General features: G+C 55.4%; 4 protein-coding genes across 4 annotated transcripts; 3 read left to right on the forward strand and 1 right to left on the reverse strand.

Moving 5' to 3' along the window:
* Positions 1-1131: 1131 nt before the first annotated feature.
* Positions 1132-2397, forward strand: CH63R_02297 (Brix domain-containing protein; the record flags this gene model as incomplete). Its single annotated transcript, XM_018297272.1, has 1 exon — positions 1132-2397. One exon carries the CDS (start codon positions 1132-1134, stop codon positions 2395-2397), a length of 1266 nt encoding a protein of 421 aa, XP_018162088.1.
* Positions 2398-2912: 515 nt separating this feature from the next.
* Positions 2913-4223, reverse strand: CH63R_02298 (Triose-phosphate transporter; the record flags this gene model as incomplete). Its single annotated transcript, XM_018297273.1, has 4 exons — positions 2913-2958; positions 3014-3204; positions 3259-3888; positions 3963-4223. The coding sequence occupies 4 exons, from the start codon at positions 4221-4223 to the stop codon at positions 2913-2915; spliced, it is 1128 nt and encodes a 375-aa protein (XP_018162089.1).
* A 5757-nt stretch (positions 4224-9980) lies between these two features.
* Positions 9981-11455, forward strand: CH63R_02299 (dTDP-glucose 4,6-dehydratase; the record flags this gene model as incomplete). The annotated part of the gene is made up of 4 exons (XM_018297274.1): positions 9981-10017; positions 10089-10224; positions 10283-10818; positions 10866-11455. The coding sequence occupies 4 exons, from the start codon at positions 9981-9983 to the stop codon at positions 11453-11455; spliced, it is 1299 nt and encodes a 432-aa protein (XP_018162090.1).
* A 2965-nt stretch (positions 11456-14420) lies between these two features.
* CH63R_02300 (Methyltransferase) lies at positions 14421-15930 on the forward strand (the record flags this gene model as incomplete). Its single annotated transcript, XM_018297275.1, has 2 exons — positions 14421-14809; positions 14889-15930. The coding sequence occupies 2 exons, from the start codon at positions 14421-14423 to the stop codon at positions 15928-15930; spliced, it is 1431 nt and encodes a 476-aa protein (XP_018162091.1).
* Between the last annotated feature and the right edge of the window lie 179 nt (positions 15931-16109).

The following is a 16109-nucleotide window of genomic DNA, read 5'->3' on the forward strand; positions in this document are numbered from 1 at the left end:
CTTGGAGACGGCGGCGTTGGGCTTATTCTTTTTCGAGGGGACGAGGACTTGGGCCCGGGAGAGGCGATGGGTGGTAATAAGTGTGCGATGTTGAAAGCGATCGTGGTAGGGGGGGTAGGTGTGTGAGTGGGAGTGGAAGGGCAAGGAGGGGGAGGGGTAACGGCGATGGCAGTGGAAAAAAGCGGCCGGCCGAATTACACAGAAGCTAGCTGTGGAACGAAGTGAAGGCGATTGGTGTGGGAAAGAGCGAAAACGCTTCATCTACTTGATTGTTTGGTGGGGATTTTTTTTAATTCAAAGAGCGTGAGTCATCTGGGGGAGGGCGGCAGGGCCTTGGCCAGGCTGTTCAGCACACCTGTGTGTAGGTATTGAGGGGGAACTGGCCAGCTAGCCGTAGGTAGTTTTAACTAGAAATCGCCAGGTAAAGAATGCCGCGTGTCGTGCAGAGTGCAGTTGGATTAGCTTTGGAGGGAGTGGTTTATTGTGCGTGCGGTGGTCGTCAATCTTAACAAATGTCGCCTGTCTTTTGCCTCTAATTTTGTTCTTGTTTCTTATCTTTTATTTTTTTTAATCAAACCGAATATTTTTTTTTCTTCACCCCTCATTGGCGAATGTGGACTGCCAACACGCCCTGTTGTACGATCAGCGTCAGGCCATGCCGGCTCAGGCGCCAGGTACCGGACGGGACCTTCTGTTCTACCTACCCCAGCTGTACAGGAGGTCTCCGTGCTCGTTCAAAGGCGGCGGAAATTCAATCCGCCGGGAAGCCGACCACCAGCGCCCTTCGCCAGCTGCAAAAGACCCCTGGTCCCGCAACCCGAGCGCCAGGGCCCATTTTGATGCATCTGCTGCAGGGATTGGTCGATGCCCCGCCAAAATTTCTCCAAAGCTATTTTTCACCCAGACTTTTTGGACTGGTCTTTTTTTTTTTAACAGGCAAGCATATAGGACTGGGCACTTGCGAAGCGGCACTGGATCTTGCGACAATCACGCAACAACAACCACAATCATCTTTTGAGGCCCAACCACGAAATCATCGACACACTTTCCAATTGGATGACAGACATACCTGCCTATAGCAGCAACAACAAACACACTCGGCAGTCAGTTGAGCGAAAAGCATTTTCAAAAATGGGCTTCTCTAAGCCCGGCAAGTCCATGGGGGCTTCGCTCACCAACAAAACGTCCAACAAGCTCAAGCGCAAGGAGCTCTATGTGCTGCAAAAGAAGGAGAAGGACAAGGCCCAGCGCGAGCTGCGGTTCCGCCGGAAAAAGGAGGAGGATAAGGATCCCGAGCTGCGCGCCGCCCGCCTCGCCAAGAACAAACCCAAGACTCTCGACAGCAAGCGCGTGTGGGACGACGTCGACGACGACTCGCTCGGCAACGTCGTCGACGTCGAGAAGCTCAAGAGGAGGAGGATAGAGGAGGAGGAGAACGCGGCGCTGGACAAGGAGCTCGACGACGAGGATGACCTGGACTCCGGTTCCGACAACGACAGCATGCTCGCGTCCGACGAGGACGAGGAGGAAGCTGAAGCCAAGAAGGCCGAGAGGGAGAGACGGCGCGAGGAGAAACGTCGCGCACGGCGCGACAGCTCGGCGGCCCCGTCGACAACGAGTACAAACCTCGACCTCACGCCGTCTTCGCTCGCCCTGAAGTTCCCCTCCCTCTTCACCGAGGACGCGCCCCCGCCGCCCAAGATCCTCATCACCACCTCGCTCAACTCGACGCTGCACTACGAGGCCAACATTTTCCGCACCATCTTCCCCAACTCCACCTACGTGCCGCGCTCCGCCCACCGCTACGGCCACAAGTACTCCCTGCGCGAGATCTCAAAGTTCGCCTCCAACCGCGACTACACCGCCGTCGTTCTGCTTAAGGAGGACCAGAAGAAGCTGACGGGCATGTCCATCGTGCATCTGCCCACGGGCCCGACCTTCACCTTTTCCATCACTAACTTCATGGAGGGCAAGAAGTTGCCCGGTCACGGCAACCCGACGAACCACTACCCGGAGTTGCTCCTCAACAACTTCAAGACGCCGCTGGGCCTCCTGACGGCTGCCCTCTTCCAGCGCCTCTTCCCGCCCCAGCCCGAGCTCGAAGGCCGTCAGGTGCTGACGGTGCACAATCAGCGCGACTACCTCTTTTTCCGGCGCCACCGCTACGTCTTCCGCGAGAAGCGCGAGACAGAGAAGAACATTACCACGGCCGAGGGCGCTGAGATGAAAGGCGTTGAAGGCATCCGCGTCGGCCTGCAGGAGGTCGGCCCGCGTTTTACCGCCAAGCTGAGGAGGGTCGACAAGGGTATTGGCAGGGCTGGCAGCGAGGGTGACGACTCGCAGCCGTGGGAGTGGAAGGCCAAGATGGAGAAGGATCGCAAGAGGTTCAATCTGTAAAGGAACCCGCCCGCAGCAGAGAGAGGCAGAGATAAACGTGTGTGTTTGGCCGATCAGCTGGTTCATCCGGGGATAATATTGTGCCAGGATGTGTGCCAGATTGTGTGCCAGATACAGTGATGCATTGTGTAAATGGTCAGGGACCACACCGTTCGGCGTTTTTGTTTTGGGTGGTGGCTCAGTAGACCGGACCAGGCGTGGCCGAGTGGGGTACAAAGTCACCCAGAAGGGGAAGAAAAAATAGAAGATAGATACAACAGAGCATTAAAAAGAAGTTCGATCTTGTTCACTCTCGCTACAATGGCAAAAGCTTTGTGGTTCTCCGGACGCCTAGCCATGACAAAAAAAAATGAGGTATCATCCATGTAGACCCTTTCTAACCCCGACATTCTCAGTCTACTCAACGCCATTGTAATCCGTTTGCCCCCTGCCCTGAGTCCCTCTAAAAGAGAACGTGTTCCTGAATTGCCATAAAAGCTGAGTTTGAACATGTTCTGTCTGACCTACTGCTCGCTCTACTTAGACTGTTTCCGTTGATGCTGGAGCATGACAACCGAGTATCTGTGTTGAGGTTAGTCGCGGATTGATGGACAGCTCTGTGGTTCTTTTGACTTACCCAATGATGCCGCCAATGGCAATAAAGACACCGAGGATCGACTTGTCCCCGATGGCTCTTCCTGAGACCATCCAGCCAAGCGCGACAATGGTGCACGTCTTGAGATGGCCGACCACAGTACTGGACACGGGTCCGGTCTGGGCGATGATGAAGAATTGGGAGATGTTGATCAGCGAGGCAAACACACCGGACTACACTTCATGTTAGCTACAGAGTGATTGAAGCCAAGGCTGAACAGAACCGACCATGCCAATCATGATCCAGCGGTTGCCAGGAACGTGAACCCAGTCGGGGAAAGTGTCGACAAAGGGGATGACGTAGAGCAGCATGAACGAGGCAATAGGCGCCTGGTTGTACAGCAGCTGCATGCTGGACATCTGGAGCTTGCGGTGATAGCTAGCGATCCAGACGGTGTAGAGAGAAGAGGCGAAAATGCCGCTAAAGGCAAAGAATACCCCCAGAGTCGAGGTGGTCTTGATGTTGTCGTCCTTGGTGGGCAGCGAGTCGTAGTAGGAAACCATACCGACGCCGAAGCAGGCTGGGATGAGAGTCATGACGGCGTTCCGAGGCAGAGTTGCCTTGTATAGGACGAAGTTCATCAGGGCGACGGTTGGCGTCAGTAGGATACGCGCAATCTGATAGAACGTTACCGAAGAGAACGCCAACGACAGGTTCGGCAGGATGACATTGAGGCACATGGCGACGGATAGTGGCAGCAGGTCTTTGATGGCGGCGCGGCGCGGAATGAAGTAGGCAAAGGTGGGCAGCGAGAGGACATGTAGCGTCAGAAACGTCACGAGGAAATGGAAGCTCGCAAACGTGAGCTGGCAGAGCTTCCACTGCGGGTCGGAGAAGATGGCCTTGTTCGTGAAGACCTAAGGAAACCTATGTCAGCGTGTGTTCTCTCTAGATGCCACCCAAATACACCGGCCAGGAACACAAAACTCACGATTCCGATGGTTGCCAGTGTGTTAACGGTCATCCATACAATAGCCGAAGTGAGACGGGCCTTCTCAGGCTCCACCTTCCCATTCGCATTCGTGGCAGGCAGAAGCTTCTCGTCCTCGGCAGCTAGCTCCTCTTCGTCTCGCGACTTGAGATTCTGCAGGTTATCCTCCATCGGGTCCAACTTGGTCAGCTCGTGCAAAGTCGCAGCGTCGGTAGAAGACGAGGCAAAAGAGCCCGCCCGTTCGTCTCGGTAGTCAGCCATGGCGTGCTGTGTATATATGAGGCAAACGGTGGTGTTGAAGCAACTCTCGAAGATCACTTCAGTCAAAGTTGGCGCGGTACTTGTGGAGGACAAGTCAAGAGGATGTGTACGTGAACAAGACGGCGACTGAGGCGCAACGAGGGGTGATTCGCAGCGTGAGATGTGCTGATGGGTGACCAGCGGAAGGACTTTGGGTCCTATTTCAGAAAAGCATGAGCTACTTGATTGAGAGCGCCACCAAGGGAGTCGGGGGTTCGGGTCGTCTGGAATGCTTCGAAGGGAGGCGCGTCGTCTTGTCAGATTCCAGCGAGCAACAGGCGGAATTGAAGGGAAGAGAATTATTGACAAATGGTGCAAGTATGATTTTGGTTCGTTATTTGAAGTGGGAAGGGCCCGAGGCGGCGTTCCAGAGGTACTTCTTCAAGTTTGGGCCGGCTTGGATTGGGGAGGAAAGTCTCGGGCACGCGGTGGGACAAGGTACGAAGTCAAGCAATAAGTCGCGCCTGCTACGGGTGTGCTACGCTAAGGCTAAGGTAGTGACCAACAACATCTGCGCCGGGCTGAAAGCGGCAGGGGTCAGGGATAGGAAGGGATGAAGATGGAGTGAGGAGAGGAGGAGACGCAAGGAAGGAAGGAAGGAAGGGGGCCAGGGGAAGTGAATGTACACTTCCTCCTTTGGTACCTCGAGACTAGGTAGGGAAGGTGCGGGTGTGCGGGTGCGGGGACGACTCAAGAGCGAGCGAGCGAGCTTGCACTCGATGCTCTCTTCCACTTTAGATGTCGAAACCGACAGCGACCACGACCTCGACTTGGACGGCAATTGAACTTACTTCTTTGCACAGCACGTCAAAATGGTTGATAGGTCAGGCCACATATGGGAGGCGGCCGCATGCGAGCCCAAGCACACCCGCGACAACCAAGAAATCAGTCCAAGCATTGGCGTCTTCTCTCTCTTCCTCTTCCTCTCTTCCTCTCTCTCGCGTTGACTGTGACAAGGCGTCCAACCCAATCCGATTCCCATATCAAGAGCCATCCCGTCTGCTTGCAGTCCACCTACACAGTAGTCAAAGAGGCCAGACCAGACCAGGCTCTGCCCTGTCCTGCCCGGCGCCTCTCCTTGTCTCTGCTGGGACGGACCATGGGTATCTGTAGGTCACCACTGGCTGAGTAAGTACTGGTTTGTTTCCCTGTATTTGATGTTGTAGCGTGCAGGAAGCACCAGTTCGCCAAACGCCTTCAACTACTCAGGGGAACCACACTCCAACTAACTACCTGTGTACTTCCACTACAATCACAAAAGCCCATTTCGGGATCGAGATGCGTCGGCGGCCCGTTTCTTCTTTTCTCTTTCGTATACTTTTGCCTCCCGTGCCTCCCTCCGCCCGCACATCTTTCTGGTTGTGGCGTCCCCTTCCTCGAACAGACACGCACGCCAGTGCTGGGGATGCTGGCGCCAAGCCACTAACACTTCGTAAGCTTCAGCCCCGCCCTAGATTCAATTAGACCCGCGACTCGAGACAAGATTCTCCCAGTCTCCATCCCAGTCTACCACGACGGAAAGCCCCGGTCCGTCATGTCCGTATGCAGCGACACGGCGTTGGCAACATGAATATGGTCCCAGCCGTCGCTCGGTACTCTCCTCTGTTGTGACTCGTCTTCAAGGCTTTTGAAATAGCGACAAGAGGACATGACGGACACCACGACCGACCCACCACCACTCGGGGGTTAGGTTTGTCACACTGGGTAGGTAGTCACTCATTGGTTGCCGAACGACTTGCACCACGTCGACGAACGCAGCCTCATTGATCGTCAACCACATCGACCGGCCATCCTTCATGCGCAGCGGGCAGTCCGAAGGGGCGCCCAACCTTGTCCTACAACCGCCCCAACTTTGTCTAATGATATCCTCCCTTGTTCTCGCAGCTATCCCAGCATGAACCTTCTGTGATCCGATGCAATTTGTCCACACGTCACCCTGTGGACCGTGGCCGATGGCCCTGACACAGAGAGGGTTTCGACGCAGCGCCCGCCCTGGCTTGTACGCCTGCTGGCTCGGTTCCCTCGGGCTGAACGTTCCCAGCAACTTTGACAACTGTCCTGTCGTCCAGCGACCGACGAGTCTACATCGTACGGCAGCCCCCTTGGAATTGGGGTTTGACAGATAACTCTGGGCGCTCTATGGAAGGTTTGCTTCCTGAGACATCAGAGTCTGCATTAACATTGTGCGAACCACCGCCAAGCAGTCGTGGTCCGGCCTTGGTCCTTGCTGCCACAATGTTTCCCTGTCTTTCAGTCCGAGAGGGAATGAAGACTGTCTTGGCCGCTGTCACACCTCATTCCGGCAATGCTGCTTCAATGCGGCAGTGCCTGCTAAGTACACACAGCCCGCGGTGGGCTTGCGACGGCAACGTCTTCCATCCGTTTGTCTCTTGCTCCACCGTTCGGCGCAAAGTCTACCATGGTCAATTGTTGACGAGACTCTTGAGTGTCTAGGTTCTGGGCGGTTGAAACGTGTGAACCATAAGTCATGTGTCGCGACTGGGCAGCACAGGTAGTAGGTGGAACACACGTACAGGTACGGATATGTACTATGCAGCACGAAAGTGCCAGACATCCCTCTCTCGAGTCTACGTTGTACATCGTAGAGACACTGTCCGCGATCTTGATCCATGATCGTCAATGCCCTTGTGCTAATCTCATTCAAAGACGCAAGCATGCAAGCCCGTCTGGCCTGCAGAACGGCATTAGCTCTTGATGTCGAATGGACCGGCAGGAATCAGGGGTCTCCGTTTGCTGGCAATCAATCGTCAGATCATCCGGTGCAATATGCCTTGCGGCTCGCGCTGAATATACCAGTAACAGCGTATACGTTCTCATCCATCCAGCGATTCGTCTATGGGGGTTCCAGCATTTCCCGCATCACGAAGCTGTAGTGCATCGGCCAATCTGAAAGATATCAAGAAAGACGAGCACCACTTTCTCGCGTCGGGGACCCTTGCATGAGCCGTGGTAAGCCACAGGAGACGCGCGCCCGATGTCCCCAGCTCTCCCCAGGCGCCCACTCGCGCCGGAGCAGGTCAAGCCCATGCCTATCGCGGCTCCACATTGAGAACGCCGGGCAAGTGGGAGGCCGGTCCAACACGCTCCGCTGCCGCCATCGTCGTAAGCCAATGGAGCATCATGGGCCGGAGACACATTCGTAAGTGTGTCCGTGACCGGTGGGCAGAGCTTCATATCGAATGTTGACACTGTCAATGGCAGCGTCTGTGGCGCCCGTCGTGAGCCGTTCACGACCAAGTCTTTTCGTCTTGTGTTGACCTGCAGGTTAGCTCTATTACCCATAAAATTGGCGACCGGGGACAGGTAGGTGCATATGGCTTGGCGAGGAGTGAGAGAAACGTAAAGGCCATGTTCGCACCGAGACGTCAAAAAAGGACCCAGTATTACTCTATTCTGAGCATTGGCACAAGAGGCATTCCGGGAATGTTTTGGCCCTGATCATCTTTTCGTTTGATCCATGTACCATCCGTGGGGGAAGGTGTAGTCAGCAATTTCGCGAGGCAAGGGGACGAGAGGTAACGCAAACACTGGCTGGTCACGACTCAATCCCTTCAAACGCAAAAGCAAGTGGCGGCCTGCCGAAAGGCATTGGCTGCAGGCGACATTCCATGGCTGAGGCAGGCTGAGACCAGAATATCAGTTTAATCAGAGAAGAGAATCAGATGGCCACTAGCAACGGTCTACCAGGACCCAGAGTCGACGCCTCGTGGTCGGCTGCGCCGCCACGACACCCGTCGAAAGCATGTCTTGAACGACGTACGCAGTCGCTCTCCCTAGCTTCCATTAGCTTGCGTGGAAGAACGGGTCCCATTCCGCCGGGAGGTCTCGGTTAGATTGGGGTTGCATCTGTCAAGTTGCTGCACAGTATCTCAACATTGAGCGGCTCCGGACGGCACGGATGGGGGAATTGGGATTGAACAGAAGGGAGACGCGAGTACCAAGGAGGTATCCACGGTTCCAAAGAGTACGTATCCCGGTAGTCACAATCCTACCTAGGCATATCGGTACGTACTGGCAACCTTGGTACATAGATCGGGTCTACGATGTAGATACCTAGGTGGACTGGTTGCTCCAAGAAACCATTGCGATAACAGATATCAATGGTTCCTCAGATCGCCGACGGCGCTGCATCGCGAATTCAATCGCAGTGACACATAGCCACTCTTTAGCTGCCCGATCATACAGGTCATGTTTGTCGTCAGATGAGGGGTTGCGACGCGCAAGAGACAGACAAACAGAGAATAGGGCGCCATGGGCTGTGCCTCATGCCGTGCCAGGCTGCCCTTGAATCGTCCTCTGTGTGGAGAGAAAAGCAACCAGATGTAAGGGCGGAAAAACCACGCGGTACATTAGAAACACAACAAGCGTCATGTTTCGAGATGTTGCTTTCTAGGCTAGGCCAGTCAAGGCCTTCTAGGTGTCCACCCCCACCATCCACCCTCCAGCGTGCGCCCCTCCCTCATGGTGACTGGAGATTAAGGAGACTGGAGTGACTTGTACTCTGCCCTTTTGCACTTTCCCACCAGTCGCAGCAGCAGTCACCATCTCGCACTCATGCGCCGCCCACCGCCCACCGCCCACCTCCCACCTCCCCTCCCACACGGGCTAGATCCATCACCATCCCCTTTCTCATTACCTGCACTCGATCCGGAGTCGCCATTGTAGCCGCACTTGATCGCAATCGCAAGAAAGTAGCCATCTTCGCAGATGCCCCGCGACAGCGAGTACCTGGACCGCCTGTCTCGCTGTACATCACCCAAGAACATTTGTGGCCAAAGTACCCATCACAACTCGCACCGGTAACTTCGTTCCATCCTTGACACCTCGGCCTGTGCTGGTATCTCTCTGTCCCTGTACCTGTATTCATACCTACACCTGGCCGCCGACGCCTTCAGTCCCCTGGTCGAGCTTACGCCAATCATCTCAACCCTTGCTGATCTCTCTGTTTGCCGACCGACTGGCCTTTACAGAGTGCCTCTTACAGTGTACACACACCATCTCATTGAACACACAACCTGCGGCCGTTCCCGTATGCACCCTAACGAAGCTGTTTGAACTCTTGGTTGTCACTCCCACGGACTGGACTTTTAAAGGTGGCGGGTATCCGGTCTCGGTCTCCTCGACCTTGTCCATGCCACATTGCTCATCTCGCGCTGCAGCACCTTGTGACAAGGACAGACCACGACCCAAGAAAGTCTCGCCAGACCCTTTGGAATCCTCACTCATACCTTTGGCCGCCCTTTTTCATCTTCGTCTCCTACTCTGTGCAAGCCGACGTTCTTCGCAAAGGTCTTCTTGGCTCGAACGAAACGCCTTCGCGGTCGTAGCGTAGACCTCCCTTGCCTCGGTGCGACTCGGGGTGGTGTGAGTGAGACACGTTTGGGCACAGATCGCCAATAGCATCGAGTTAGACGTGATAGGGATATCCCATATCTGAGGTAAGATTAATTGCCCGATATGAGCCTGGCGTGTGGGCATCCAGCTCAAAATTCACTTTTTAGGGCCACCTTCTCTCCCTTGAAAGGGCAGCTCGTCTTCCCTACTTGTACTTCAACGTCGCCCGAGCCTGACTCGTTATCGCCCACGAACTTTAAACTCCTCAAGAGCTCCTCCTCCCACCTCCCGCTTCTTCGTCTCCTCCGACACTCTTCCGCGCAATCAAACAATTCAAGAGACGAGTCTCAACCAACCGTTAAAATGACTCAACTCAACGGCCAAAACCGGGCTCCGAACAGTACGTCCAACCTAGTTGTCGCCGCGCGTGACGGCATCGAACGAAGCACCGCATCGCTGACCCTCCACCAGCCTACAGCAATGGACACGGCAAGTTTTTCCAGGACTTTGGTGTGTGGAAAGAGGCTCCTCTGCTTAAGGGCACTACGAAGTTTGAGCCTCTGCCCGACGTCAAGAATATCATGATTACCGGCGGCGCCGGCTTCATGTAAGTCGAGGTCTTGGCGGGGGAATCATTCCGGTCGGAGACTAACAGGCTCCCGAAGCGCATGCTGGCTGGTCCGCCACCTCACTCTTACTTACCCTGACCACTACAACATCTACTCTTTCGACAAACTTGACTACTGCTCGTCCTTGAACAACACCCGTGTCCTCAACGAGAAGTCGAACTTCACCTTTGTCCACGGCGACATCACCAACCCTACAGAAGTTGTCAACTGCCTGAAGCGGTACAACATCGACACCGTCTTCCACTTTGCTGCCCAATCGCACGTCGATCTGAGCTTCGGCAACTCGTACGGATTTACACACACCAACGTCTACGGCACCCACGTGCTGCTCGAGAGCGCCAAGAGCGTCAACATCAAGCGCTTTATCCATATCTCCACTGACGAGGTTTACGGTGAGGTCAACGACGACGATGACGACCTCCTTGAGACTAGCATCCTTGCTCCCACCAATCCCTATGCGGCCAGCAAGGCGGCGGCTGAGATGCTTGTCCAGTCTTACCAGAAGAGCTTCAAGCTCCCCGTCATCATTGTGCGCAGTAACAACGTGTACGGCCCGCACCAGTTCCCCGAGAGTAGGTTATCTGCACCCAACCCAGCCGATCCCTGCTGACATGGACAGAAATCATTCCCAAGTTCACCTGCTTGCTGAACAGAGGCCAACCCGTTGTCCTGCATGGCGACGGAAGTCCCACCCGGCGCTATTTGTTCGCAGGTGATGCGGCTGACGCCTTCGACACCATCTTGCACAAGGGCCAGATGGGCCAGATTTACAACGTTGGATCCTACGACGAAATCTCCAACATCGACCTCTGTAGCCATCTTCTCAAGCAGATGAACATTCCTTTCTCCACGACGGACGAGTTCAAGAAGTGGGTCAAGTACACCCACGATCGACCGTTCAACGACCACCGTTATGCCGTCGATGGCACCAAGCTCCGTCAGCTCGGATGGGACCAGAAGACAAGCTTCGCCGACGGTTTGCGCATCACGGTCGAGTGGTACCGTCAGTTCGGCGAGGAATGGTGGGGCGACATCACGTCGGTTCTCACGCCTTTCCCTGTCGTGCAGGGTCTGGACGTATCTGCGGACCAGGAGCCCATTGCTGACTCCCCCCCCACCCCGGAGTCGAAAAAGAGGAAGGTGATTGAAGGTGCCAATGGTTCCAAGAGCACCACTAACGGCTCCAACGGCCTTGCCGTCAGAGCATAGAAGGTGTCTCTCCTTGGTGGCGGACGATGGAAGCGGATAGGGATGTTGGCAGGCGACGAAGGACGACGTAATTATCAAGAATGTCACGCCTGGGATTTGGTTCACAAGAGTTGCAATTTGCAGGACATTTCTGGCGCTCGGCAGGGGCGCACGGTACAGTATGGGTGTTAATCATAGAGGAACATATCATCGGGAATGAGAATGAATTCAAACGTCACTTGGTTTTCAAGACATCTAGGTGAGATGGATGTAGGCGCAAAATTATTGCCGTTCTCGAAGATACAGACGGCGGACATTCACAGATATCATGAACCGCCTCTCTTATGATGTTAGACGATGGGCCACAAGATCATCACGCACGTCGGGAAAAGGCAAGGTTGACCCAACGGCCTGCGACACAATGGCAACACCAACACCTGATTAGCGTGCAGACGCGGGTCTGGCTGCCTGTATGCGAACCGACACTGTGGTTGGGACCAGACCAGGGGGCGGTGGGAGAGGGTTGTGTATGTAAGCGAGGGAGGGAGGAGACGGTGTAGCATGTGGGTTCTCACGGTAGTTCGAATCTGGGGTCGATGTTGATCCTGTGTTGACGCCAGTAGCAGTAGGAGGTGAGATTGAGGAGATGTGTCCGAAATGGAGCTGAGGAGAAAGAAAGGCCGTGCCGCCCGGAGACTTTACTCTTGGTTGGCCGTGAGATATTACAGAGGCCGGCAGCGGCGGGCATATATGCATATATTTTTCTTTTTTCTACATCCCCAGATGGCTACGTACCTTAATATCTTAGTTGCTCGGCTGCCAAGGATTCTACCCACTCGTTTTATTTCCAGCATCTTGTATATATGGTTCGAGGCTCATGTGGTTTGCTTTTTCTCTGTCCTTCCCTTGCATTTCAATACGATAAGATGGAGGCTCCGATTCGGCACACGCGGGCGGACGGCGAAATGCTTCCGACGCAGCTTATTCGCTTGTTTCGTTCTGGGTACCGCGCGGTCGGGTCTGCACATTGCGGATACCGACCGTTTCGAGAAGAAGCGGGATCGGAAGGAGGTCCGAAACGGCACGGATATCGAGTGTCCCCCTTTTTCTTTCCTGGCCGTACGTCACCTCTACCATTATGGCTGTAGGCTAAAAAAGATGAGTGCACATTGTCACAGGCTTGCAACCAGCAGCAACGGCATCTCATCGATCACTTTCCGTCCTCCCCTGTCAAGATCTTGTCAATAGCAGTCGAGGGATGTTGATGCCCAGGCGGGACGCTGTTGAAACCCAAGAGCCGGGGGGGGGGGGGGGGGGGGGGGGGGGTTACGATAAAGAAGACTCGGGACCAGTTTGTCTTGACGACAACGGCGGATGGTTCCCCATGCGCGCTTTTAGGTACACTGCCTAGACATAGACAGCCTGGCGGAGGAACTGGGGCGTCCACAATCGGACCCAGCGACCCTCGCGACCCGGACCAACCAGGGCGACGTAGCCGGGGCGGTTTTACGGGACGACGGACCCTTGGAGAGGGCTCTGAAGGGTTCCTAACAGTGGGCTATGGATGAGGTAGGGTATTAGTCCCTCGTCCAAGGGCTCGGCGCAGCGCACGCAGTGCCTGTGCGCCGCCGTTTGCTCATTCTACTGGAAACGGCCGTGCTGCGTGCTGCGTGCTGCATGTCGAAGGGACAAGTCGAAGCACGAAGAAGGCCCTACATCTGACAGGCGGCTGCTGAACTGGTGCATGGCGGAGCTGCAACGTCTGCAGTAGCCCTCGCTCCCCTGGTGTCCTCTTGTGATGTTGAATCGAACCAGCACCGTTTCCCTCGACCTTTTCGGCCACGAGAAGCAAGTCGTCCAGGACAGCACAGTAGCTAGCTGCTAGGTGTTAATTGCAGCCTGGTGGGGTTTTTATTTTATTTTTACGACAGGGCGGACATGCAAATTTAACAGCCAGCTGTTGGTGTTTTGCTCAGGCATTTTACTTAGGTACCTAGGTAGGTAGGTTGTCTTCCGTTTCGTCGAGCAAGACTTGACTGACAAGTGTACCGAACCGTACCTAAGGTGCCTTTCAATCCCTACTGGGATTTCAGCTTGCAACCGCTTGCAGTCGAACTTTGGTTACATGGCGGCCACATCCCGCCAGAGCCTAAGACATAAGAGAAAAAGAGAATATCATCAAGGAGCAGTGAAGGGGAACAGACCCCTTGCATCCTGGACCGTTCGTTTGCCCTCTACCCCCCCGAGAGGCCGTCCCACTCCGTCCCGTAGCCTCTCCTCTCTCGCGTCGTTTCAATCCACCCGTTGCCAGCGCCCATCCCGGCACCTGTCAGGATTCACGCACAGGATCATGTAGAGAGTTGCACTGGCCACAGCCAAACCACACTAGGACGTCTACCCCGGAGCAGCCATTCCTCTTCAGTATTAATTCCATCGTACAGTTCTATCCGACAGACGAGCCCCCTCGTCGCCTGATTATCCTCAAAACGTTTGCCCCCCCAAATTCAATCCCTCTTTGCCTCCTTCTCTCCCGCCTAGAGATCTCGTCCCTTTCCCCCATTATTTGCCCGCTCTACCTCTCCTACCTTGGGTACATCGCCCTCTCTTTTGTTCGTCTTTGCGCCTTTCCACTTCGATCCGATTCACATCCATCTCAACATTCACGACCACCGATCGATCGACTGTCCCGGATTTGGCAGGAATTTCGAACTCGCCCACTCTCTTTTCCGTCTTGGGCTTCGCCGAATCCACACACCCCTTTTTTGCATAGACCACCTTGACGACGCTTCTCTTTTCCCTATATTCTTTCTTTGCCCGCCTACGCACGCTGTACCAAAAGTTACCCCCCCTCCCCCTTTTCCTCTTCCCTCTCGCCCTTTCGCCGTGGGGCATGACATGACGTTCCGGGTCCGCCCACGGGAGATAAGAACGCTGCGATAGGACCTCGGCAGCGGGTGGCACAGACGACGGATCACGGCCGCCGCTCATGGCCAAGAAGCGGCGCACCAAGAAGAAAAAGGGAACCAGTACACGACAAGACCCCGCCCAGGGCGCTTCGTCCAGCATGTCCACCACCGACGAGCTCGCGTCGCACTCAAGCGACGGCTTGTCAAGCCGCTTGCGCCAGAGCGAAACCGCCACCGAGATGACGAGTATCATGAGCACCAACGAGGGATCCCAGGGCCTACACGAGGCCGACGAGGAGTGGAACTCGCAAGACGACGAGGGCATGGAGGTCGACGACGACGACGACGATGATGTCGAAGAAAACGACGACGACAACTTCTCCGTCTTTGCGCCCAGCCATTACCCCCGACCGAGCGAGTCCCATCGCACCGAGATGCCTTACACGACGTCGCCGAACCATCAGGATATGTGAGTCCCGCGCGCCACGGTGCCGTGCCTTGCGTGCCTTGTCTCGACACACAACGCTGACTGCGAAATTCCCCTGCAGGTCGTCCACCCGGTCGTTTATGGAGCGAGAGTTGGATTATCAATGGGAAAATGGCCGTCGGTACTGCGGCCCGCATTACCACCTCCCAAACGACGAGTGGGAAATGTGCCGCATGAGCTTGATTCACCGCGTCTACCTCCACGTCTTTGATGGTAAGCTGAGCACGGTATTACTGGAGAATCCGCAGAGAATACTGGACGTCGGCACGGGCATTGGCGAATGGGCGATAGGCATGGCCGATGAGTTCCCCGACTGTGAGGTCATTGGCACGGACATATCCGCCATAGCGCCCACGTCAATACCGATGAACTGCTTCTTTGAGGTTGACGATGCTGAGCTCGAGTGGGAGCGCGAGCTCAACTCCTTCGACCTGGTGCACTTCCGCCACATGATGGCCGCCTTTACAGACTGGAGTTTCATCTATAAGGAGACCTTCAAGGTGCTCCGCCCCGGCGGTTGGATCGAAATGCTGGAATGGGACGACCAGCAAGGTTTCAAGAAATTCCTTTCGGAGTTTCCCCCGACATCGGAGATCCACGAACTGTCGAGGGACCTGACGCTCGCCGGCATTAAGGCCGGACGGGCCAGGGGCGTTTCGCACATGAACCCGAAGCTGCTGACGGATGCCGGCTTTACGGACATCAAGCTCACGGAGCACATGATTCCCATCAATATCGAGGCCAACGAAGGCAAGCTGTGGCTGATTGTATGCATCGACGGGCTGGAAGCCGAGTGCCTCCGACCCCTCACCAAGTACATGGGTTGGGACCCGGATCGTGTCAAGACGGCATGCCACAATGTGGCCAAGGAGATGGCGCGTCTGGCGAGAGACCCGGTCAAATCGCACGGCCTGATTGTCAAGGCCCGCGTCCTGGTCGGCCGGAAGCCACTGAACGCGGCGACGCCGCCAAGGGTGTACCCGAGGTATGCAGAGGACGCGGACGAGACGGACGATACGGCGAGAGAAGACAACCACAGCAGACATCGAGGCGATGACGAGGCTCAAGACTCGACGACGTTCAATACGACAGCTCGAGTATGAAGAAAAGACTCGAGAGGGAGGAGTGGTAATTCTCGGCCCGGGTGACGAGCAGCCCGCGCCAGAGCAGAGCACGATTTGACTTCATGCTCACAGCATTTGTCGCACTTACCAGTACCGGCCGAAGAAGGCTGATGATTTTCCAAGCGATCTCAACTTGCATATTTCTTACACATTACATT

The sequence above is a fragment of the Colletotrichum higginsianum genome, chromosome 2, assembly GCF_001672515.1.
Source record: "Colletotrichum higginsianum IMI 349063 chromosome 2, whole genome shotgun sequence".
NCBI classification, from domain to species: Eukaryota; Fungi; Ascomycota; class Sordariomycetes; order Glomerellales; family Glomerellaceae; genus Colletotrichum; species Colletotrichum higginsianum.